This window comes from Bufo bufo, chromosome 7, assembly GCF_905171765.1.
Source record: "Bufo bufo chromosome 7, aBufBuf1.1, whole genome shotgun sequence".
NCBI classification, from domain to species: domain Eukaryota; kingdom Metazoa; phylum Chordata; class Amphibia; order Anura; family Bufonidae; genus Bufo; species Bufo bufo.
Window position 1 is genome coordinate 21,257,824 of NC_053395.1, and position 25,996 is coordinate 21,283,819.

At 45.2% G+C, this 25,996-nt stretch overlaps 1 protein-coding gene across 1 annotated transcript in view; it reads right to left on the reverse strand.

The window, feature by feature from the left end:
- MYO15A (myosin XVA) overlaps positions 1-25,996 on the reverse strand; it is an 88,041-nt gene that overhangs the window by 47,732 nt on the left and 14,313 nt on the right. The window contains exons 2-14 of the mRNA XM_040441412.1: positions 24,372-24,454; positions 22,800-22,909; positions 20,261-20,351; positions 19,386-19,489; positions 19,247-19,310; positions 18,926-19,039; positions 17,943-18,104; positions 17,104-17,217; positions 16,967-17,025; positions 16,714-16,837; positions 16,178-16,273; positions 15,893-16,024; positions 15,411-15,536 (exon numbers count right to left, since the gene is read on the reverse strand). Coding sequence (XP_040297346.1) covers positions 15,411-15,536; positions 15,893-16,024; positions 16,178-16,273; positions 16,714-16,837; positions 16,967-17,025; positions 17,104-17,217; positions 17,943-18,104; positions 18,926-19,039; positions 19,247-19,310; positions 19,386-19,489; positions 20,261-20,351; positions 22,800-22,909; positions 24,372-24,454 — 1,379 coding nt within the window. The remainder of the gene's footprint in view (positions 1-15,410; positions 15,537-15,892; positions 16,025-16,177; positions 16,274-16,713; positions 16,838-16,966; positions 17,026-17,103; positions 17,218-17,942; positions 18,105-18,925; positions 19,040-19,246; positions 19,311-19,385; positions 19,490-20,260; positions 20,352-22,799; positions 22,910-24,371; positions 24,455-25,996) is intronic.

The following is a 25,996-nucleotide window of genomic DNA, read 5'->3' on the forward strand; positions in this document are numbered from 1 at the left end:
AGTGCAGGTGGAAAAAGTATGTGAACCCCTAGACTAATGACATCTCCAAGAGCTAATTGGAGTGAGGTGTCAGCCAACTGGAGTCCAATCAATGAGTTGAGATTGGAGGTGTTTGTTACAGCTGCCATATAAAAAACACACACCAGTTCTGGGTTTGCTTTTCACAAGAAGCATTGCCTGATGTGAATGATGCCTCGCACAAAAGAGCTCTCAGAAGACCTACGATTAAGAATTGTTGACTTGCATAAAGCTGGAAAGGGTTATAAAAGGATCTCCAAAAGCCTTGCTGTTCATCTGTCCACGGTAAGACAAATTGTCTATAAATGGAGAAAGTTCAGCACTGCTGCTACTCTCCCTAGGAGTGGCCGTCCTGTAAAGATGACTGCAAGAGCACAGCGCAGACTGCTCAATGAGGTGAAGAAGAATCCTAGAGTGTCAGCTAAAGACTTACAAAAGTCTCTGGCATATGCTAACATCCCTGTTAGCGAATCTACGATACGTAAAACACTAAACAAGAATGGATTTCATGGGAGGATACCACAGAGGAAGCCACTGCTGTCCAAAAAAAACATTGCTGCACGTTTACAGTTTGCAAAAGAGCACCTGGATGTTCCACAGCAGTACTGGCAAAATATTCTGTGGACAGATGAAACCAAAGTTGAGTTGTTTGGAAGAAACACACAACACTATGTGTGGAGAAAAAGAGGCACAGCACACCAACATCAAAACCTCATCCCAACTTTGAAGTATGGTGGTGGGGGCATCATGGTTTGGCGCTGCTTTGTTGCGTCAGGGCCTGGACGGATTGCTATCATCGAAGGAAAAATTAATTCCCAAGTTTATCAAGACATTTTGCAGGAGAACTTAAGGCCATCTGTCCACCAGCTGAAGCTCAACAGAAGATGGGTGTTGCAACAGGACAACGACCCAAAGCATAGAAGTAAACAATAGAATGGCTTAAACAGAAGAAAATCCGCCTTCTGGAGTGGCCCAGTCAGAGTCCTGACCTCAACCCGATTGAGATGCTGTGGCATGACCTCAAGAAAGCGATTCACACCAAACATCCCAAGAATATTGCTGAACTGAAACCGTTCTGTAAAGAGGAATGGTGAAGAATTACTCCTGACCGTTGTGCACGTCTGATCTGCAACTACAGGAAACGTTTGGTTGAAGTTATTGCTGCCAAATGAGATTCAACCAGTTATTAAATCCAAGGGTTCACATACTTTTTCCACCCGCACTGTGAATGTTTACATGGTGTGTTCAATAAAAACATGGTAACATTTATTTCTTTGTGTGTTATTCGTTTAACCACCTCCGGACCGCCTAACGCAGGATCGCGTTCCGGAGGTGGCAGCGCTGCGCACAGTCACGCATATATGCGTCATCTCGCGAGACGCGAGACTTCCTGTGAACGCGCGCACACAGGCGCGCGCGCTCACAGGAACGGAAGGTAAGAGAGTTGATCTCCAGCCTGCCAGCGGCGATCGTTCGCTGGCAGGCTGGAGATGTGTTTTTTTTAACCCCTAACAGGTATATTAGACGCTGTTTTGATAACAGCGTCTAATATACCTGCTACCTGGTCCTCTGGTGGTCCCCTTTGTTTGGATCGACCACCAGAGGACACAGCTAGCTCAGTAAAGTACCACCAAGCACCACTACACTACACTACACCCCCCCCTGTCACTTATTAACCCCTTATTAGCCCCTGATCACCCCATATAGACTCCCTGATCACCTCCCTGTCATTGATTACCCCCCTGTCATTGATCAACCCCATGTAAAGCTCCATTCAGACGTCCGCATGATTTTCACGGATCCACTGATAGATGGATCGGATCCGCAAAACGCATCCGGACGTCTGAATGAAGCCTTACAGGGGCGTGATCAATGACTGTGGTGATCACCCCATATAGACTCCCTGATCACCCCCCTGTAAAGCTCCATTCAGATGTCCGCATGATTTTTACGGATGCACTGATAGATGGATCGGATCCGCAAAACGCATCCGAACGTCTGAATGAAGCCTTACAGGGGCATGATCAATGACTGTGGTGATCACCCCATATAGACTCCCTGATCACCCCCCTGTCATTGATTACCCCCCTGTCATTGATCACCCCCCTGTAAAGCTCCATTCAGATGTCCGCATGATTTTTACGGATGCACTGATAGATGGATCGGATCCGCAAAACGCATCCGGACGTCTGAATGAAGCCTTACAGGGGCGTGATCAATGACTGTGGTGATCACCCCATATAGACTCCCTGATCACCCCCCTGTCATTGATTACCCCCCTGTAAAGCTCCATTCAGATGTCCGCATGATTTTTACGGATGCACTGATAGATGGATCGGATCCGCAAAACGCATCCGGACGTCTGAATGAAGCCTTACAGGGGCATGATCAATGACTGTGGTTATCACCCCATATAGACTCCCTGATCACCCCCCTGTCATTGATTACCCCCCTGTAAAGCTCCATTCAGACGTCCGCATGATTTTTACGGATCCACTGATAGATGGATCGGATCCGCAAAACGCATCCGGACGTCTGAATGAAGCCTTACAGGGGCATGATCAATGACTGGGGTGATCACCCCATATAGACTCCCTGATCACCCCCCTGTCATTGATTACCCCCCTGTCATTGATCACCCCCCTGTAAAGCTCCATTCAGATGTCCGCATGATTTTTACGGATGCACTGATAGATGGATCGGATCCGCAAAACGCATCCGGACGTCTGAATGAAGCCTTACAGGGGCGTGATCAATGACTGTGGTGATCACCCCATATAGACTCCCTGATCACCCCTCTGTCATTGATTACCCCCCTGTCATTGATTACCCCCCTGTAAAGCTCCATTCAGACGTCCGCATGATTTTTACGGATCCACTGATAGATGGATCGGATCCGCAAAACGCATCCGGACGTCTGAATGAAGCCTTACAGGGGCATGATCAATGACTGTGGTGATCACCCCATATAGACTCCCTGATCACCCCCCTGTCATTGATTACCCCCCTGTAAAGCTCCATTCAGACGTCCGCATGATTTTTACGGATCCACTGATAGATGGATCGGATCCGCAAAACGCATACGGACGTCTGAATGAAGCCTTACACGGGCGTGATCAATGACTGTGGTTATCACCCCATATAGACTCCCTGATCACCCCCCTGTCATTGATCACCCCCCTGTCATTGATCACCCCCCTGTCATTGATCACCCCCCTGTAAGGCTCCATTCAGACATTTTTTTGGCCCAAGTTAGCGGAATTATTTTATTTTTTTTCTTACAAAGTCTCATATTCCACTAACTTGTGTCAAAAAATAAAATCTCACATGAACTCACCATACCCCTCACGGAATCCAAATGCGTAAAATTTTTTAGACATTTATATTCCAGACTTCTTCTCACGCTTTAGGGCCCCTAGAATGCCAGGGCAGTATAAATACCCCACATGTGACCCCATTTCGGAAAGAAGACACCCCCAGGTATTCCGTGAGGGGCATATTGAGTCCATGAAAGATTGAAATTTTTGTCCCAAGTTAGCGGAAAGGGAGACTTTGTGAGAAAAAAATTAAAAATATCAATTTCCGCTAACTTGTGCCAAAAAAAATAAATTTCTATGAACTCGCCATGCCCCTCATTGAATACCTTGGGGTGTCTTCTTTCCAAAATGGGGTCACATGTGGGGTATTTATACTGCCCTGGCATTCTAGGGGCCCCAAAGCGTGAGAAGAAGTCTGGTATCCAAATGTCTAAAAATGCCCTCCTAAAAGGAATTTGGGCACCTTTGCGCATCTAGGCTGCAAAAAAGTGTCACACATCTGGTATCGCCGTACTCAGGAGAAGTTGGGGAATGTGTTTTGGGGTGTCATTTTACATATACCCATGCTGGGTGAGAGAAATATCTTGGTCAAATGCCAACTTTGTATAAAAAAATGGGAAAAGTTGTCTTTTGCCAAGATATTTCTCTCACCCAGCAAGGGTATATGTAAAATGACACCCCAAAACACATTCCCCACCTTCTCCTGAATACGGCGATACCACATGTATGACACTTTTTTGCAGCCTAGGTGGGCAAAGGGGCCCATATTCCAAAGAGCACCTTTAGGATTTCACAGGTCATTTACCTACTTACCACACATTAGGGCCCCTGGAAAATGCCAGGGCAGTATAACTACCCCACAAGTGACCCCATTTTGGAAAGAAGACACCCCAAGGTATTCCGTGAGGGGCATGGCGAGTTCCTAGAATTTTTTATTTTTTGTCACAAGTTAGTGGAAAATGCAGATTTTTTTTTTATTTATTTTTTTTCATACAAAGTCTCATATTCCACTAACTTGTGACAAAAAATAAAAACTTCCATGAACTCACTATGCCCATCAGCGAATACCTTGGGGTCTCTTCTTTCCAAAATGGGGTCACTTGTGGGGTAGTTATACTGCCCTGGCATTCTAGGGGCCCAAATGTGTGGTAAGGAGTTTGAAATCAAATTCTGTAAAAAATGACCTGTGAAATCCGAAAGGTGCTCTTTGGAATATGGGCCCCTTTGCCCACCTAGGCTGGAAAAAAGTGTCACACATCTGGTATCTCCGTATTCAGGAGAAGTTGGGGAATGTGTTTTGGGGTGTCATTTTACATATACCCATGCTGGGTGAGAGAAATATCTTGGCAAAAGACAACTTTTCCCATTTTTTTATACAAAGTTGGCATTTGACCAAGATATTTATCTCACCCAGCATGGGTATATGTAAAAAGACACCCCAAAACACATTCCTCAACTTCTCCTGAATACAGAGATACCAGATGTGTGACACTTTTTTGCAGCCTAGGTGGGCAAAGGGGCCCACATTCCAAAGAGCACCTTTCGGATTTCACAGGTCATTTTTTACAGAATTTGATTTCAAACTCCTTACCACACATTTGGGCCCCTAGAATGCCAGGGCAGTATAACTACCCCACAAGTGACCCCATTTTGGAAAGAAGAGACCCCAAGGTATTCGCTGATGGGCATAGTGAGTTCATGGAAGTTTTTATTTTTTGTCACAAGTTAGTGGAATATGAGACTTTGTATGAAAAAAAAATAAAAATAAAAATCTGCATTTTCCACTAACTTGTGACAAAAAATAAAAAATTCTAGGAACTTGCCATGCCCCTCACGGAATACATTGGGGTGTCTTCTTTCCAAAATGGGGTCACTTGTGGGGTAGTTATACTGCCCTGGTATTCTAGGGGCCCAAATGTGTGGTAAGGAGTTTGAAATCAAATTCTGTAAAAAATGACCTGTGAAATCCGAAAGGTGCTCTTTGGAATATGGGCCCCTTTGCCCACCTAGGCTGCAAAAAAGTGTCACACATCTGGTATCTCCGTACTCAGGAGAAGTTGGGGAATGTGTTTTGGGGTGTCATTTTACATATACCCATGCTGGGTGAGAGAAATATCTTGGCAAAAGACAACTTTTCCCATTTTTTTATACAAAGTTGGCATTTGACCAAGATATTTATCTCACCCAGCATGGGTATATGTAAAAAGACACCCCAAAACACATTCCTCAACTTCTCCTGAATACAGAGATACCAGATGTGTGACACTTTTTTGCAGCCTAGGTGGACAAAGGGGCCCATATTCCAAAGAGCACCTTTCGGATTTCACAGGTCATTTTTTACAGAATTTGATTTCAAACTCCTTACCACACATTTGGGCCCCTAGAATGCCAGGGCAGTATAACTACCCCACAAGTGACCCCATTTTGGAAAGAAGAGACCCCAAGGTATTTCGTGATGGGCATAGTGAGTTCATAGAAGTTTTTATTTTTTGTCACAAGTTAGTGGAATATGAAACTTTGTAAGAAAAGAAAAAAAAAAAAAAAATCATCATTTTCCGCTAACTTGTGACAAAAAATAAAAAGTTCTATGAACTCACTATGCCCATCAGAGAATACCTTAGGGTGTGTACTTTCCGAAATGGGGTCATTTGTGGGGTGTTTGTACTGTCTGGCCATTGTAGAACCTCAGGAAACATGACAGGTGCTCAGAAAGTCAGAGCTGCTTCAAAAAGCGGAAATTCACATTTTTGTACCATAGTTTGTAAACGCTATAACTTTTACCCAAACCATTTTTTTTTTACCCAAACATTTTTTTTTTATCAAAGACATGTAGAACAATAAATTTAGAGCAAAATTTCTATATGGATCTCGTTTTTTTTTGCAAAATTTTACAACTGAAAGTGAAAAATGTCATTTTTTTGCAAAAAAATCGTTAAATTTCGATTAATAACAAAAAAAGTAAAAATGTCAGCAGCAATGAAATACCACTAAATGAAAGCTCTATTAGTGAGAAGAAAAGGAGGTAAAATTCATTTGGGTGGTAAGTTGCATGACCGAGCAATAAACGGTGAAAGTAGTGTAGGTCAGAAGTGTAAAAAGTGGCCTGGTCTTTCAGGGTGTTTAAGCACTGGGGGCTGAAGTGGTTAAGCAGACTGTGATTGTCTATTGTTGTGACTTAGATGAAGATCAGATCACATTTTATGACCAATTTGTGCAGAAATCCATATCATTCCAAAGGGTTCACATACTTTTTCTTGCAATTGTATGTGATACTGTCAGTGTATCTGCAGTAGCGGGTCCCTAGATCTTTGATAATGTCATCTTATGCTAATAGCTATTTTGTCTGTATTAGGGTAGCCGCCTGTGTGCCTTCTGCAATTTGCGGAACGGAACAGGAGGCCTATTATAGAAATGCCTATTCTTGTCCGCAAAACGGACAATAATAGGACAGGACTCATAATTTGTGCGGGGCCACGGACCGGAGCAACGGATGCGGACAGCACACAGAGTGCTGTCCGCATCTTTTGCGGACCCATTGAAGTGAATGGTTCCGCATATGGTCCGCAAAAAAAATGGAACGGACACAGAAAGAAAATACGTTTGTGTGCATAAGCCCTTAAGCTGCATATTCCTAACAACAGGCTGGTCGTTGTACTACACTTTAGTCACCACTAGATGCCATATATCATATACCCTGCGTGCAGAATTATTAGGCAAATGAGTATTTTGACCACATCATCCTCTTTATGCATGTTGTCTTACTCCAAGCTGTATAGGCTCGAAAGCCTACTACCAATTAAGCATATTAGGTGATGTGCATCTCTGTAATGAGAAGGGGTGTGGTCTAATGACATCAACACCCTATATTAGGTGTGCATAATTATTAGGCAACTTCCTTTCCTTTGGCAAAATGGGTCAAAAGAAGGACTTGACAGGCTCAGAAAAGTCAAAAATAGTGAGATATCTTGCAGAGGGATGCAGCACTCTTAAAATTGCAAAGCTTCTGAAGCGTGATCATCGAACAATCAAGCGTTTCATTCAAAATAGTCAACAGGGTCGCAAGAAGCGTGTGGAAAAACCAAGGCGCAAAATAACTGCCCATGAACTGAGAAAAGTCAAGCGTGCAGCTGCCAAGATGCCACTTGCCACCAGTTTGGCCATATTTCAGAGCTGCAACATCACTGGAGTGCCCAAAAGCACAAGGTGTGCAATACTCAGAGACATGGCCAAGGTAAGAAAGGCTGAAAGACGACCACCACTGAACAAGACACACAAGCTGAAACGTCAAGACTGGGCCAAGAAATATCTCAAGACTGATTTTTTTAAGGTTTTATGGACTGATGAAATGAGAGTGAGTCTTGATGGGCCAGATGGATGGGCCCGTGGCTGGATTGGTAAAGGGCAGAGAGCCCCAGTCCGACTCAGACGCCAGCAAGGTGGAGGTGGAGTACTGGTTTGGGCTGGTATCATCAAAGATGAGCTTGTGGGGCCTTTTCGGGTTGAGGATGGAGTCAAGCTCAACTCCCAGTGCTACTGCCAGTTTCTGGAAGACACCTTCTTCAAGCAGTGGTACAGGAAGAAGTCTGCATCCTTCAAGAAAAACATGATTTTCATGCAGGACAATGCTCCATCACACGCGTCCAAGTACTCCACAGCGTGGCTGGCAAGAAAGGGTATAAAAGAAGAAAATCTAATGACATGGCCTCCTTGTTCACCTGATCTGAACCCCATTGAGAACCTGTGGTCCATCATCAAATGTGAGATTTACAAGGAGGGAAAACAGTACACCTCTCTGAACAGTGTCTGGGAGGCTGTGGTTGCTGCTGCACGCAATGTTGATGGTGAACAGATCAAAACACTGACAGAATCCATGGATGGCAGGCTTTTGAGTGTCCTTGCAAAGAAAGGTGGCTATATTGGTCACTGATTTGTTTTTGTTTTGTTTTTGAATGTCAGAAATGTATATTTGTGAATGTTGAGATGTTATATTGGTTTCACTGGTAAAAATAAATAATTGAAATGGGTATATATTAGTTTTTTGTTAAGTTGCCTAATAATTATGCACAGTAATAGTCACCTGCACACACAGATATCCCCCTAAAATAGCTAAAACTAAAAACAAACTAAAAACTACTTCCAAAAATATTCAGCTTTGATATTAATGAGTTTTTTGGGTTCATTGAGAACATGGTTGTTGTTCAATAATAAAATTAATCCTCAAAAATACAACTTGCCTAATAATTCTGCACTCCCTGTATAAGTAACAGGCCCTGCGCACGAAGTCAGATTGAGGAGAGAGGAGAGGAGAGAAATGAACACCATGATATAGCTGATGTGTCCCCTTGGGACTTGCCAGCCAGGGGAACCAAAGAAGGAAACCAAGACTCAGAACCCAGGGTCATATTGCATTACCACAGTCCAGCGAGGGACATAGTGGACTTTTGTGTGTAAAAGCAACCTGTCCAAAGAATGGAGCAGAAGACTGATGCCTGCCGCTAGGGAGACCGCCATGTTGGTTGCAGAATTCTGATAAAGATCCAGGTGCCTGCAGTCTATTTTAAGTGAGAGGACCCACAGCTTAGAAAGATACCTCTTCCACACCAGCCAAGCTAAGGCCTGTTAGAGCCGACTAAACCAAGCCTGTTGTGTGGAATTGCACTGTGAACCAAAGCACTTCCCCTGTAATTACAACTACCTCAAGGCAATTGGAAGTAAAGTTCCCATTTTTGTTCATCAGCCTTTGACTCTCCTTATTTGGCACTATGCTCCATTGCATCTTACGGTGCTGGCGTCACGAACACCAGAGACCCTGCCGCCACGGCACCTTAAAAACCACACCACCAAGAGCACCTTAACCACCATCTGGCGGGAGTCCCTGGACAACAGAGTGTGCCCCGAAGGAACTGGTGCTGTCTTCCATTCACTGCACGCTGGCCCAGGGAGATCTACAGAACTGAGAGTAAACTACTACTACCCCCATAGGCCCACCGTAACTCACATATTGCCCTTGCGGCCCAGTCGCTGCATATCTACATCTATTATGTATGATGCAGGCTCAGAGTATCTAAGCCTATGATATGGCAGAGAACCACATTTCTGTCATGACATTGAATCCATTGTGAAGCAAGTAGATGTGACATTATTATAATAGGACACAGGGCCGTCTTTAAAAAGGGGCAGCTGCCCCGTGCCTAGTTGCTCCTGGGGGGCCCAAGGCAGCGCCCTCTTGAGCCCTGCTGGCCACTGCCCCGGGTGTCAGGCTGTCAGCTACACAGGGGGGTGCTGCCATGCCTGCCGGCACTCCAGGCAGCGAACTGTATGAGCCGTGATTCTCTTAGGAGAAAGGACCTTAGATGACATCATCACCATGTGACCAGTAACCTAGCAATATTACTGGTCACATGGCTATGAGGTCATCAAAGGTCCTTTCTACCAGTAGTGTAGGAGAAGTTTGCCTTAACTGTGGAGCTTTTTTTTTGTGAAGATTACATCAGGAAAAGGTGACAGGGGCTGTTATGCTTATATAGTGTAAGCTACTGTATACTGTGGGGTGCTGTATACTGTGGGGGCTGTATACGGTGGGGTGCTGTATATTGTGGTATGCTATACTGCTCTACTGTATACTATGGGGTGCAGGATACTGTGGGGTGCAGGATACTGTGGGGTGCTATACTGCTCTACTGTATATATGGGGTGCTGTATACTGTGGGGTGCTGTATACTGTGGGGGGCTGTATACTATGGGGGGCTGTATAGTGTGGGTGTCACGGAACCATGAACCAGACGTACAACAAGAGATAAGTGAAAATAAGAAGGCTTTATTGAAAATAAAGCTGTAAAGCAAAAGTCCAAACGGATGGTGAAACCGAGCAGAGTCTTTGCGAAGCCAGAGGTCAGGAACCAGAAGGGTAGTCAGACGAAGCCAGGATCAGGAACCAGCAGGGTAGTCAGACGAAGCCAGGATCAGGAACCAGCAGGGTAGTCAGACGAAGCCAGGATCAGGAACCAGAAGCAGCAGCAGTCTTAGAAGCATGTGAACACAAGAGGACCAAGCAAGGAACTGAAGCCACAGACCTCCTATATATATGAGCTAGGCATCCAGCTCCTCCCAGTGGGAAGGAGGAGCCGCAGGGTGGAAGGCTACAAGAAACCCAGAAACCAAGATGGCCGCCAGCACATGTCAAACGAAGGAGAACAGCAGGAAGGTAAGACCATGACAGTACCTCCCCCTCAAGGGCCCCTCCTCCGCGGAGCACAAAACGGTTTCTGAGGGAAGCGTGCGTGGAAGGCTCGGAGCAAGGCAGGAGCATGGACATCTGCGGAGGGAACCCAGGAACGCTCCTCTGGACCATAACCACGCCAATGGACCAAAAACTGCAACCGACCGCGGACCAGGCGTGAGTCCAGGATATTGCTCACCTCATATTCCTCACGATTGCCCACTTGGACCGGACGAGGCCGAGGAACCGAGGAAGTGAAACGATTACACACCAGTGGCTTCAACAGGGAGACATGAAACACGTTGGAGATCCGCATGCCAGGAGGAAGCGCAAGGGCATAGGCTACCGGGTTTACCCTGCGAAGCACTCGGAAGGGACCAACAAAGCGAGGCACCAGCTTGGGAGTGGGCACTCGAAGGTTGAGGTTGCGGGTGGACAACCATACACGGTCTCCGACCTGGTAGGAAGGAGCAGGCGCTCGTCTGCGATCAGCCTGAAGTCTCTGGCGCTGCGCAGAGACCTCAAGGGACTTCTGGATCTGTACCCAAGAAGCACGTAGGACGGAAAGGTGATCCTCCACAGCCGGAATATCCTGGGGAGAGAATACCTCCGGTAACACGGCAGGTTGGAACCCATAATTGGCCATGAAGGGAGACGTCCCAGAGGAAGAGTTCACCGCCGTGTTCCTGGCAAACTCAGCCCAAGGCAGGAGGTCAACCCAATTGTCTTGGTGATCGGAGACATAGCAACGAAGGAATTGCTCCAAGGCCTGATTGGATCGTTCTGCGGCCCCATTGGACTGAGGGTGGTAGGCCGAGGAGAAGGAGAGATGAATCCCCAACTGGGAGCAAAAGGCGCGCCAGAACCTGGACACAAACTGACTCCCCCGATCCGACACAATCTCCTTGGGCAAACCGTGCAACCGGAAGACCTCCCTGGCAAAAATCGTGGCCAACTCTTGTGCAGAGGGTAACTTCTTGAGAGGAACACAGTGGCACATTTTGGAAAACCGATCCACAATCATGAGAATGACCGTATGGCCTCGGGATGCAGGGAGATCCACAATGAAATCCATCCCCAGGTGTGACCATGGGCGCTCCCCGGTGGCTATGGGTTGCAGAAGGCCCAACGGAAGGTGCCGAGGGGACTTACTCTGGGCACAAACGGAGCATGCCGCTACATATGCGGCGATGTCGGAACGTAGGGAAGGCCACCAGAACAGACGTGAAACAGCCCAGGACAGCTGATTCTTTCCAGGATGCCCCGCGGTCTTGGAGTTATGGTAGGTTCGCAACAACCGAGTGCGCAACTCCTCAGGCACAAAACATCTGCCGTTGGGTCTCCCAGAGGGAGCACCAGATTGAGCCGCCAAAATCTGCTCACCCAGGGGAGAGGTCAGGCTGGTGCGAATGGCGGCCAGGATCTGATTCGGAGGTATGACCGAAGTCGGAATCGACTCCTCCCTGGACAGCTCGGAGTACTGCCGTGATAAGGCATCCGCCCTGATGTTCTTGGAACCGGGTAGGTAGGAGACCACGTAATTAAAACGTGACAAGAACAGAGCCCATCTGGCCTGACGTGGTGTCAATCTCTTGGCCTCAGAAAGGTAGGTCAGATTCTTGTGGTCCGTCAGGATGAGAACCGGAACCACCGAACCCTCGAGCAAGTGCCTCCATTCTTTAAGGGCCTGCACGATGGCCAATAACTCCCTGTCACCAATCTGATAGTTGCACTCCGCGGAAGACAGTTTCCGGGAGTAAAACCCACAGGGAAGCAGAGGACCCTCTGGTGTTCTACGCTGAGACAGAAGGGCGCCTACTCCCGTCTCAGACGCGTCCACCTCGAGGACAAAGGGCAACCCAGGGTTGGGATGCGACAGAATCGGAGCCGACACAAAGGCGGACTTTAGGGCCTCAAAAGCTCGGATGGCCTCGAGTGGCCAGACCTGGGAATTACTGCCCTTCCTGGTCAGATCCGTGAGAGGCTTGGCCAGCATGGAAAAGTCCCTGATGAACTTCCGATAATAATTGGCGAAGCCCAAAAAGCGCTGCAGGGAACGAAGACCACTGGGCTGGGGCCACTGTAAGACAGCCGAAACCTTCTCAGGATCCATGGAGAACCCCTCAGCGGAAATGATGTAACCTAAGAAGGTTACCTGGGATCGGTGAAATTCGCATTTCTCAAGCTTACCGAACAGCTTGTTCTCTCGTAACCGTTGCAACACTCGTCTAACATCCAGAATGTGGGCCTCCATGGATTCAGAATATACCAAGATGTCATCCAAATAGACCACCACACACTGCTGCAACAGGTCACGGAAAACATCGTTGATGAATTCCTGAAAGACTGCGGGCGCATTTCACAACCCAAAGGGCATAACCAAGGATTCATAATGACCGGTCCTGGTGTTAAACGCGGTCTTCCACTCATCGCCCGCCTTGATCCTTACCAGGTTATATGCCGCCCTCAGGTCGAGTTTGGTAAAGACCGTGGCCCCTTTAAGGCGATCGAACAGCTCGGAAATCAAGGGTATCGGGTAAGCGTTCTTGATCGTGATGCGATTGAGACCCCTGTAATCGATGCAAGGCCTCAACTCACCGCCCTTCTTTTTCACAAAGAAAAATCCAGCCCCTGCCGGGGACGAAGATTTGCGAATGTGTCCGCGTGAAAGCGCCTCCCTCACGTACTCCTCCATGGCCTCATTCTCCGCTACCGACAGTGGATAGACTTTGCCACGAGGAGGAACGGCACCAGATTGTAACTCTATGGCACAATCGTATGGGCGGTGCGGAGGTACGGCAACCGCGCGCACCTTATCGAATACATCCCGGTACTCCTCGTATTCAGGAGGCAACAGAGAGTCCGAGGAAGTACACAGCAACTTGACAGACCCATGGATGCAACTAGCTCCACACTGCGGTGACCACGAGAGGATCTCGACCGATCTCCAATCGAAAGTCGGATTATGCTTCTGGAGCCAGGGGTACCCCAAGACCACCGAGTAGTGTGGAGACGAAATAACCTGGAGGCAGACCGACTCTCTGTGAACGGCACCAATGGCTATCCCCACTGGAAGGGTCTCATGAGTCACGTGTGGCGGCAGAAGGGGTCTGCCGTCTATCGCCTCAAGAGCCAGTGGGGAACCTCGAGCCTGCAGAGGAATGGAATTGGCGGCAGCGAACACACTATCAATGAACAAACCACCAGCACCAGAGTCCACCAACGCCTGGGTCGTCACCGAGCCCCCGACCCAGGAGAGGACAACAGTGATCAGTGGTTTGTCAACACGGGAAACCGGGGACGAGGAGACTCCACCCAAGATCTGCCCCCGACAGGATCTCAGGTACGAGCGTTTTCCCGGACGGTTCGGACATGCCAACCGAAAATGCCCACCGAGACCACAGTACATGCATCGGCCCTCGCGTCTCCGGAGTGCCCTCTCCCCCTCGGACAGACGAGCAAACCCCAGCTGCATGGGTTCACCCCCAGACAAGTCATCCCCAGGAGGCGTGGAAGGAGAGGGAGGCACGGGTGGGACAACAAACGTAGGCGCCAATCTGTTAGAAAACCTCCGCAGGCTCTCCTTAAAGGAAGGTCTCTCCCTGAGTCTGGTGTCAATCAAAATCAGGAAAGAAATAAGAGACTCGAGCTCAACTGGTAGGTCCTTAGCTGCAACCTCATCCTTCAAGGCATCCGAGAGACCATGAGAGAAAGCAGCGACCAGAGCCTCATTATTCCAGCCCACCTCTGCTGCCAGGGTACGAAACTCAATGGCGTATTCAGTTACGGATCGTGAACCCTGTCTGATGGACATAAGGAGCTTCGCAGCAGAGGCAGCACGAGCCGGCACATCGAATACCTTCCGAAGAGAAGCAACAAAACCGGAAAACTCGGCAACCACCGGATTGTTGTTCTCCCATAAAGGGCTGGCCCAGGCCAAGGCCTTGTCCGAGAGCAGCGAGATCAAGAAGCCCACCTTTGATCTCTCAGTAGGAAAGGCATGTGGCAGCAACTCAAAATAAATGCCCACCTGGTTAAGGAAACCTCGGCACTGAGTTGGCTCTCCCCCAAAGCGCTGTGGAAGAGGGGCAGAACCGGTCATACCCCGAAACACCGCAGGCGCAACAACAGGTGTCGGGGTAGACTCTGGCGCACTAACCGGAGCGGCAGTAGGAGCGAGCCCAGGAGCGACAACCGACCCATCGGCAACGGGAGCGAAATGAGCCGTGCGTTCAAGCAGGGTTTGCAACGCCACAGCGAACCGACCCAACAGGTGATCCTGCTGATCAAGTCTGGCAACCAGCGTGGGTAGCGAGGATGGCCCTGTACCGTCAGAATTCATGGCTTGGTCCTAATGTCACGGAACCATGAACCAGACGTACAACAAGAGATAAGTGAAAATAAGAAGGCTTTATTGAAAATAAAGCTGTAAAGCAAAAGTCCAAACGGATGGTGAAACCGAGCAGAGTCTTTGCGAAGCCAGAGGTCAGGAACCAGAAGGGTAGTCAGACGAAGCCAGGATCAGGAACCAGCAGGGTAGTCAGACGAAGCCAGGATCAGGAACCAGCAGGGTAGTCAGACGAAGCCAGGATCAGGAACCAGAAGCAGCAGCAGTCTTAGAAGCATGTGAACACAAGAGGACCAAGCAAGGAACTGAAGCCACAGACCTCCTATATATATGAGCTAGGCATCCAGCTCCTCCCAGTGGGAAGGAGGAGCCGCAGGGTGGAAGGCTACAAGAAACCCAGAAACCAAGATGGCCGCCAGCACATGTCAAACGAAGGAGAACAGCAGGAAGGTAAGACCATGACAGTGGGGTGCTATAGTGCTCTACTGTATACTGTGATAGGACATACCTGGTAAGTAACTTTCCCAGCAAAATGCTTGATCCCAAACTCAGGGAGAGGCATCTTTGGCTTGCAGTAGAGCTCATTGGTGCCATGGTGGTAGTGACACTTCTGGAGAAAGGTGTGGTCTGTGGCCTGAAAGAGAATAGTGAGTGCAGACTTTGGCCGGCTATACATATTAGATACCTGCCAAGTGTACGCTTGCTCGGCTGACGGCCATCTCTCCCGACCCCTCTGATACATATGCACAATCAGCTCAGCCTAGTGTATGAATGAGAAAGGAATAAGCCACTGACAGACTCCTCCGTCAGTGGCTTATCTCCCCTCTGAATAAAAGGGGTCAGGCATGCTGACATCCAACAGTCCCATCCTTCTCTTCCCCAAGTGTTGGGAGGCCCCCATACACATTAGATGGTCAGCTGTTCCTGCCAATATCAAGGGGTTTGGCCAACATTCATCCTAAACCAGACAATCCCTTTCACTAGAGTTACCTGTGGGAAGCCGCTCTGGTCATCCAAGATCCTCAGGATTCCATAAGGCTTCTGGGAAATAAGATCTATACAGGACTGATTATCCACAAAGGAAATTTCCCTCCAATCAATCTGCTCACGGATGTATTCCTCCTTTAAGTGAAGGATGCACAGAAATGATACGGAGTGAAGAAGTGTGGGGGAAACAATCAGAGGTGCATTGGATATTTCCTATCCAGGTACAGAACATGAACCTGTCATCTCTTCCACCACCCAATGTCATGGGCTCTGATTGCTGACACTCACCTGCTCCTCTCTAAACACAATCTTATTGTAGAAGAACTGCAGATACTCGTTTGCGTAATTGATGCACAGTTGTTCAAAACTGTTAAAGTTCAGATCCTGTGGATTAAAGGACAGGGTTATTACGGGAGCACGCACAAAGGGCAGGAATGACAATGCACCGCATCGGGAATTAACCAGGTCAGGCTAGACCAGCAGGTGGCCCCCAGAGTTTACCAGTTTATTTATAGACTGATCCATGCTCATTGTACTTTTTTTTGTATGATATTATGTATGTATACCTCTTCTTCTATGTACAGCACCCTAGAATTAATGGTGTTTTAAAATAATAATAATAATAATAATAATTTAATAACTCTAGTAAAGAAAGGTAGTTTGAAACCTCCCCACTAGATGTCAGCAGAGCTCACTACAGGGACATCAGTGGTGTGCATTACACAAGTCTCAGTCTATGTGCTCTCTCCATAGTGCTGCAGACAAGGATCAGCCAGCAAGTCCACTCTCTCAAAAATCAGAGCAAATCTGTGCAATCGCATTACCTCAAAGCCATAAATATCCAGTATGGCAATGGACAGAGCATCTTGTTTGGGGTAGACAAGCTTGTTAATTCGATCTGTCAGCCAGCTGAAGAGCAGGGAGTATAAAATCTTGGCAATTGCATCTCTGCAATAGACAATAACAGCAACTGTCAAAAATATCCCTGTGTCCCGTCCTCCCCAAGGGAGAAGACCGACCAATGTTCCATTGACTGCTCCTTTAGGGGACAACCTTGTGCCGTACATTTCTGCTCACCTGGCATCAACAGCACTCTCCACCGTGAGGGGAGTGAAGATCTTTTCTCTCATTGTTTCCTGTAGAACCGAGAGCATGAGTTGGAGGAGGTTCCCTGTAGCAGGACGGATTACCATTACCTGCTTTCTACTACTTACAGTCACTTTATAGGTGATGGCTTTCTGTAGACCCTCATGGGATATCTGCAGTAGTTCAGACACCACTCGAATCTCACTTGCACTCACAACTGAAGCCACCTCCTGGGATTCGGTCTGAAAGATATTGGCTTCATGTCATTGCTAGTCAGTTTAGCAGGATCTCTGATGGCGGCCATACACATTAGATGTATGTTGGTCAAACCTGCTGACCGTCTGGGTGGCAGATGATGGGAGCAATAGAGATCAGGCTGTTGTATCTGAACATTCCCTGATCCTTTTGTTCTCAAGGAGGTAAACTGCCCTAGAGGTGTCTGGAAAGAACAGAGGGGTTTGACGGTTGCTTTCTCCCCTCTCTCCTTACAGAACACATGCAATCTCAGCCAACCCTAGCATGCATGTGTATGGGGGGGGATTAACCCTTTCCTGTCTGCATTTACACATGAATTAGTATCTGATTATTGTTAACAATAGGTATCTCATGTGTATGGCCATACACTTTAGAAGGCTGTCTGCCAAACCCAGCCAACCAGCTATTGTGCAAGGGGGTGTCCTGACCCTCCTCTGATAGCAAACGTAGGGGGAAAGAAGGTCCGGGTAGTTGGATCAACATGTCTGGTCCTATTGTTCCCAAACAAGATAAGCCACTGCCAGGGGTGTCTGTCTGGCAGTGTTTTTTTTTTATTGAGAACATATGCATGCTCGGCCAAGCCCAGTGCATATATATTATATATATGGGGGGGATGAACAAGAGCTACTGTAGTCTGACCTTTCATCTCCGTTATAAGGACCATAAAACACCAGGAAGACAGGCATCTACATGTTGATTTATGGATTCTCACCTCATATTTCTCAAAATAGACATTCCCCAAGTGCAGGATAGAAGAGAGAATTCGAAAGATGCTATCCTGGTCTTCCATGTTGAAGCTGAGAGATTCCATGGCATTCAGGAGTCTTCGGAAGTCTTCAGCGTCACTTTTAGAAGGAATCTCACAGTTACCTCCCTAAACATGGAGACAGTCGACATTTGGCAGATCTAACCACACATAGGCAGGCACAGCTTTTGTCTATGACAGCTCTCCTACATGTTTCGATTCCTATTCCTACCCACAGGGGGCAGTATTGTACTGACAGTCTTGTCTATATAGTCAGATTGGCGGTAAAGACATATGTCCACAATCATACGCCAGGATCCAGAGGAGGGCAATGCCAAACCTCTGGTGCAATTAGCTTTATAGGGAAACAAAATATATTTTTTATCCCCAGAAATTGATTATTAATTTCAATATTTTTAGTCATTAGTTTTTACTTCTTTTTATCATGGTCATTGGTTTTGAGACGTCTTGCGACCTCTTATTCTGAAGCTGCTGCTCTTACTGTAAAGAATCCTTTCCGGCTGTGGGCAGCGCAGAATTATGTCCTTACAAATATGTTTTTCTACCTTTACTACATAGATAAATGTAAAAGTCCAAGAGCTTTACGTTCTAAACAGGTAGAGGTAGACTATTCGAGAATTAGGAAAGCACATGAGAGCCAGAGGTGCATTAGTCCATTACAAAGAGTGCTACAAGTATTGATAATGAGCCCCTGACGTATAATGTCAGGGGTGCAGGCATGGGCGTAGCTATAGGGGGTGCAGAGGGAGCAGTCGCTACCGGGCCCAGGAGCCTGAGGGGGGCCAAAGACCCTTGTGCCACATAAGAAGACACAACGCACTGAGGGAAGTGGGGGCCCAAGCTGAACTCTTGAACCAGGGCCCATGAGCCGTTAGCTACGCCCCTGGGTGCAGGTCACTGTTCGCCCCTGTCCCTAAGTCACACTGTACCTGATTTAGGTAGTAATAGGTTTCAGCATCCTGAAGGTAGAACGCCTGCTTCTGTTGAGAGGGGAGACCAGCCAACATCTCATAGAAAATGTGGTAATTCCTCTCATTTTTGGCCTGAAAATAAACCACACAGAGAATACTCAAATCGGAGCTAAAGATATGGAGGAGAGGCAATTGCCATTGTGTACGACAGGCGTCAAAACAATATAGGGTACGGAGACTGCAGTCCTAATGCTTGAGGTCCTTATGCCACAGCATATAATGGCTGGGACCCAGGGAGCTCTACCTGACTGATGGCAGGAAGAGAAAGGAGTGACTTACCTGAAATACGATTCTTGATTTCTCAAGCAGGTATTGGGATGTTATGGCACCACAAATGACACCTCTTTGGGGGAAACAACATGTTAGCAGGTCAAACATCAATATACATAACACTGAATCCTATATGTGTAATACTCACTCCTCCAGATAAATTTCCACAAATTTTCCAAACCGGCTGGAATTGTCGTTCCGGACTGTTTTGGCATTTCCAAATGATTCCAGCAGCGGTGTCGCCTCTAGAATCTGAGCACCGGAATGAGGACATGAGAAATATGGAGAATGTCTAAAATCACACATGGAGTCCTCATCACCCAGATATGAGATAGATAGATGATAGATATGAGAGAGATAGATAGATAGATAGATAGATAGATAGATAGATATGAGATAAATAGATAGATAGATACATAGATAGATAGATAGATAGATAGATATGAGATAAATAGATAGATAGATATGAGATATATAGATGATAGATAGATAGATAGATAGATAGATATGAGATAGATAGATAGATAGATACGAGATAAATTAAACACAAATTAAGAAGGTAGATATCTAATGTAATACCTCTATCTGCGAAATCCAGTAATAGATATAGAAAGTAGAAAGATATGGTTAGAGCAGCATTGAATACAATTAGTACATGATAAGTGTAAATTACTTAAATGGATACAGTCTAAAGGCAGATTATCGAGAACAAACTTCATCTATGGTGCGGACACCTCAATCATGCTGTGTGAACAGTGATCTGCTGCCCAGAAACAATTCATTTGGATGAGGACGAGCAATAGCAGCAAACATCGCTTGTCTTAATACAGTAGAGGTGATCCAAAGACAAGGAGGCAAATATAGGGAAGGAACGCTTCCTTCTTGAAAATTGTCTGCTTGTCAGCGTAGTGTACGCTCTTTAACCCTTTCCTCTCTGCATTTACACATGAATTAGTATCTGATTATTGTTAACAGGCAAATGATATAATGAGAATGTAATGAGATTTAGTGTACAGAACTCACCTGGTTTGTCACACCGCGCCTCTGATTAACCGCTACCAGGTAACGCAGGACCAACTTAGTGGCTTCAGTTTTACCAGATCCACTTTCGCCACTGACAATAACAAAAAATAAGTCAATGAATTAAAATAATGATAATCATAATAAAATACACGAAAATTAATCATAAAAGTATTAATTATGTACAAGAATATAACTACTATAATACTGCTCCTATATACAAGAATATAACTACTATAATACTGCTCCTATGTACAAGAAAATAAACACTATAATACTACCTCCTATGTACAAGAATATAACTACTATAATACTGCTCCTATGTACAAGAATATAACTACTATAATACTGCTCCTATGTACAAGAATATAACTACTATAATACTGCTCCTATGTACAAGAATATAACTACTATAATACTGCTCCTATGTACAAGAATATAACTACTATAATACTGCTCCTATGTACAAGAATATAACTACTATAATACTGCCCCTATGTACAAGAATATTACTACTATAATACTGCTCCTATGTACAAGAATATAACTACTATAATACTGCTCCTATGTACAAGAATATAACTACTATAATACTGCTCCTATGTACAAGAATATAACTACTATAATACTGCTCCTATCTACAAGAATATAACTACTATAATACTGCTCCTATGTACAAGAATATAACTACTATAATACTGCTCCTATGTACAAGAATATAACTACTATAATACTGCTCCTATATACAAGAATATAACTACTATAATACTGCCCCTATGTACAAGAATATAACCACTATAATACTGCTCCTATGTACAAGAATATAACTACTATAATACTGCCTCCTATGTACAAGAATATAACTACTATAATACTGCTCCTATGTACAAGAATATAACCACTATAATACTGCCTCCTATGTACAGGAATATAACTACTATAATACTGCTCTTATGTACAAGAATATAACTACTATAATACTGCTCCTATGTACAAGAATATAACTACTATAATACTGCTCCTATGTACAGGAATATAACTACTATAATACTGCTCCTATGTACAAGAATATAACTACTATAATACTGCTCCTATGTACAAGAATATAACTATTATAATACTGCCCCCTATGTACAAGAATATAACTACTATAATACTGCTCCTATGTACAAGAATATAACTACTATAATACTGCTCCTATGTACAAGAATATAACTATTATAATACTGCCCCCTATGTACAAGAATATAACTACTATAATACTGCTCCTATGTACAAGAATATAACTACTATAATACTGCCTCCTATGTACAAGAATATAACTACTATAATACCGCTCCTATGTCCAAGAATATAACTACTATAATGCTGCCCCTATGTACAAGAATATAACTACTATAATACTGCTCCTATGTATATAACTACTATAATACTGTCTCCTATGTACAAGAATATAACTACTATAATACTGCTCCTATGTACAAGAATATAACTACTATAATACTGCTCCTCTGTACAAGAATATAACTACTATAATACTGCTCCTATGTACAAGAATATAACTATTATAATACTGCCTCCTATGTACAAGAATATAACTACTATAATACTGCCCCCTATGTACAAGAATATAACTACTATAATACTGCTTCTTATGTACAAGAATATAACTACTATAATACTGCCCCCTATGTACAAGAATATAACTACTATAATACTGCTCCTATGTACAAGAATATAACTACTATAATACTGCTCCTATGTACAAGAATATAACTACTATAATACTGCTCCTATGTACAAGAATATAACTACTATAATACTGCTCCTATGTACAAGAATATAACTACTATAATACTGCTCCTATGTACAAGAATATAACTACTATAATACTGCTCCTATGTACAAGAATATAACTACTATAATACTGCCTCCTATGTACAAGAATATAACTACTATAATACTGCTCCTATGTACAAGAATATATCTACTATAATACTGCCTCCTATGTACAAGAATATAACTACTATAATACTGCCCCTATGTACAGGAATATAACTACTATAATACTGCTCCTATGTACAAGAATACAACTATAGTAATACTGCCCCCTATGGATAACAATATGGATCTCACCAAGCTGGAAAAAAAGTTTTCCAAAAAGTGCAGCATGCAGTATTCACAGTAAGTCCCCCCTCACCTAATGATAACACACTGGTTGTGTTTGGCATCCATCAGTTTGGTGTAGGCTGTGTTTGCAATTGCAAAGAGGTGTCTGAAAGAAAAAAAAATACTAACTATTGTGAGTCATTAGCTTTCATAGGGAGCTCTCAGCAGCCACCACTAGATGGAGCAGAGGAGCTGACTGTCTACAATAATAACACAGTATGCAATAAGGTCGCTCTATTGGTGGTTGCAAAAAAAGGCAGAGTGGGAACAAGCACCACATCGAAACGGATGCATCAAATTGTGATTTCCCAGATTTTCATTTGTATCTCATTGCAGCATCAGAAGGATGAACACATTCGTGAAGACGACTTACGGAGGAGTCTCTCCCAAGGCTTTCCCCTCGTAATACAACACATGGTCCGTCCCATAGATATTCAGCATCCTGTATGGGTTTAATGAAAGGAGGATGCTACCAATATAGGTCTAGGAAAGGGGAAAAGAGGATTGTTAGTGACATCTTAAAGGGACCTCTACACATTAAGATCTGAAGACGCCGTATATATACTTACATATATCAGCTCTCGTTCAAACCGCTTTCTCAGGTTGTGGAGGACTGACGTCTCCTGTAAGTCCCTGCAAAATGACAATGGTTCTATCACACACCGTATACAATGTATCCTACAGAATGCTGAAAAGATACAAATGAAACATCAGTACAGAGACCTGCTTAAAGGGGTTGTCTCTGAGACATTGGTGGCATATCGCTAGGATATACTATCAGTATCAGATAGGTGTGAGCCCCAGAGGTGGCACCTGCACCTATTTCCAAAAAGAGCCCCCCCAAAGTGAAGGAGAGCGAACTGCACGTGTGTGGCGTGCTCTCCATTCATCCTTATGGGAGTTCCAAAAATAGCTGAGCGAGCGATATGCCACCAATGTCCAATAGGTGCGGGTCCTATCTCATGAAGGAGGGTGCGCCATGCATGCGCAGCACGCTTCCCATTAATTTCTATGGGAGTTACAAAAATAGCCGAGCGTGCACGCCTGGCTATTTTCAGCAGTCCCCTAGAAATGAATGAAGGGTGGCCGCTCAGATGCTCACTTAGAGGGTCCCGTTCTGGAGATATCTGACATTGGCGGCCTATCCTAGGGGCTCAGATGAAACAACCCCTTCAAGTATTGGTCATTCCTCACTAGAAGCCATGACAGTACTTCCACAAGCACAGGAGCTGTGCCTGCACCAGCACATGGGTGCCAGTCTTATTATACTGTATATACTGACGACCCCCAAAGATGATACTGCCAATCTAATGCCGAATAAAGCACATGTAGTTAGTCGGAGAAGGGTGCTCCATCTGTCACCCCATCAACACACTGCAACATAATGATCAAGGGGCGCTGATGGGTTTCCATGGCCTTATAATGACCCCAATGTCTGTCTATTAAACCAAAGACAATCAAACCATGTATACTGCCTGGTAGGTAATTGGTTCTTGCTAATGAGGGCTTCTGTGCAACGAGCCCCACAGTGCACTGAAGCCCTCATTTGCATAAAGTGTATATATATATTTTTTTTTTTGAGAATGCTGCAACCAATTATTGTATCAGCAGGATCAACCCTACCAGGCAGTATGTCTAGTGTAAAGGGGTTCTCTGGGTTCAGGGCTGAACCTGGATATAAGCTATTCTCTATTCTTTTACTATATATGAGTGGAGCAGTAAAGAAACACACCTTGCACTGTGACAAGGGGGAGCATCGGTGCAAGAAAATATATAGTAAAAGAATAAAGAAGAGCTTATATCCAGGTTCCACCCTGAAGCAGAGACCCCCTTTAATAGAGTTGATGTGCTCTTTAAGGGGTTATCTGATAGCTGTGGGGTCAAGCCAAACATGATAGCACATAAAACATACATGAATCTACTTGACACGCTCAGTGATACTCACTCCAGTTGCGTCATATCTTGGGCCCCATTCTCGTCCTGCTCCTGGCTTGGCCCACTGTTTTGGGGGCTCCTCATGGGTTGCATCTTGGATGAACCAAGACAAATGTAAGACAACGACCAAAGTCTTCAAAAAGTTCCTTTAGTTTTTGTTTTGTGCTTAGACTGTAACATTTCTACCAGATTAGTAATAGCTCCTGCCAAGAAGCCACAACAGGACTGTCTGAACTGTGGTCTAATCTGCCGCTTTAGATGAAGGCAGCTAAACTAGGGGGCGCCACTGCCTCCAGGTAATAACGTCCATAATCTGACAACCATCTGCTGAACAAGACTGTCACCGCCAGTTCTGTGAGAAGATCTGGCAGACGTTCTTCTCTACCTCTTGTATGATGTTCTTTGTTTTGGTTTCACTTTCTCATCTCCTTTCCTTCTGCCAGGTGTCACTTATTTCGACTAATCGTCTTCCTTTATAATCCCTCCCATACTGCCTCACTTCGCGGTTTATACTACTTCCTGGATGAGGTGTTCACTGCTGGAGGCTGCTTCTGCTGTTTGTTCAGATAAGTCATTTACTTTATTGTGTTTCCTTGCTGGCTTGATTCTAGGTGACCCTGACTCCGTCCGTATTAAGTGCAGGGAGCCGGTGGTTGTGTCCCCTCACTATTATAGGGTTTTCAGGTGTCACACAGTATTAGGTACGCGGCCATGCAATCGTCTACCATACAGACCCTTGCATGTGCATAGCAGTCAGGGAGAGCTCTTAGGGTTTTATAGGGCTCACCTATAAGTTCCTTAGTTTGGGATCAAGCCAGTCGCTCGTTTATTTATATGTTCCGGCTATCTGCTAACTTCCTCCGTGACAAAGACTTCATGTCTGAAAATATCTTAAAATTATATATGACACAACTCTGTAGACCAATGACATATATGCATCTTGCTCCTTAAAGGGGTTGTCTAACCATATTTAAATATTTAAAGGAAAGTCACCCCTGCAATCAGCTGATCCCTGCAGGTCTGACGGATGACTGGCCACAGGGAAACATATTGCCCATCCCAATAATTCAACAACTAAGGCCATGGCCGGGCAGAGTCCACCAAAGTGAGAACTGCTCTGACTAATATAGGGGGCTGTGAGCAAAGGACCCCCTCTATCACAGGGCTGGCCATGTGTATTCCGTGAAATTCAGAATGCACGTGGCTGGTATCCGTGTTTTGCACAAAACACATACGGTCATCTGAATAAGCCCCAAGTCTGAAGAAAGTGGGTGACGACTTCTGTGGGGGCAGTAATGGCGGACACTTCTTGTTGTCCTTCCTGGAAACAAAAAGTAACTAACAACTGAGACAAGGGAATATGAAAAAAAAAACTTGATGGAAGAAAATAACTCAATCTCTTACATAAGATATTCCAAGTGGAAATGCCCTTTAAGAAGCACCAAATAAAAGGCGGCAAGTACAAAGCAACTTGTGCCTTGTCTGACTTGCCACATTATGGTTTCTTGGCAGGATCTACAACCCAACCACTGGGTTACATGCAGTGGAAAGAATGATGGTTGTCGACAACTAGAACTCCCCTTTAAGAAAACTTTGGATAGAAACTTCATACAATAGCATGTTTTTATTTATGAA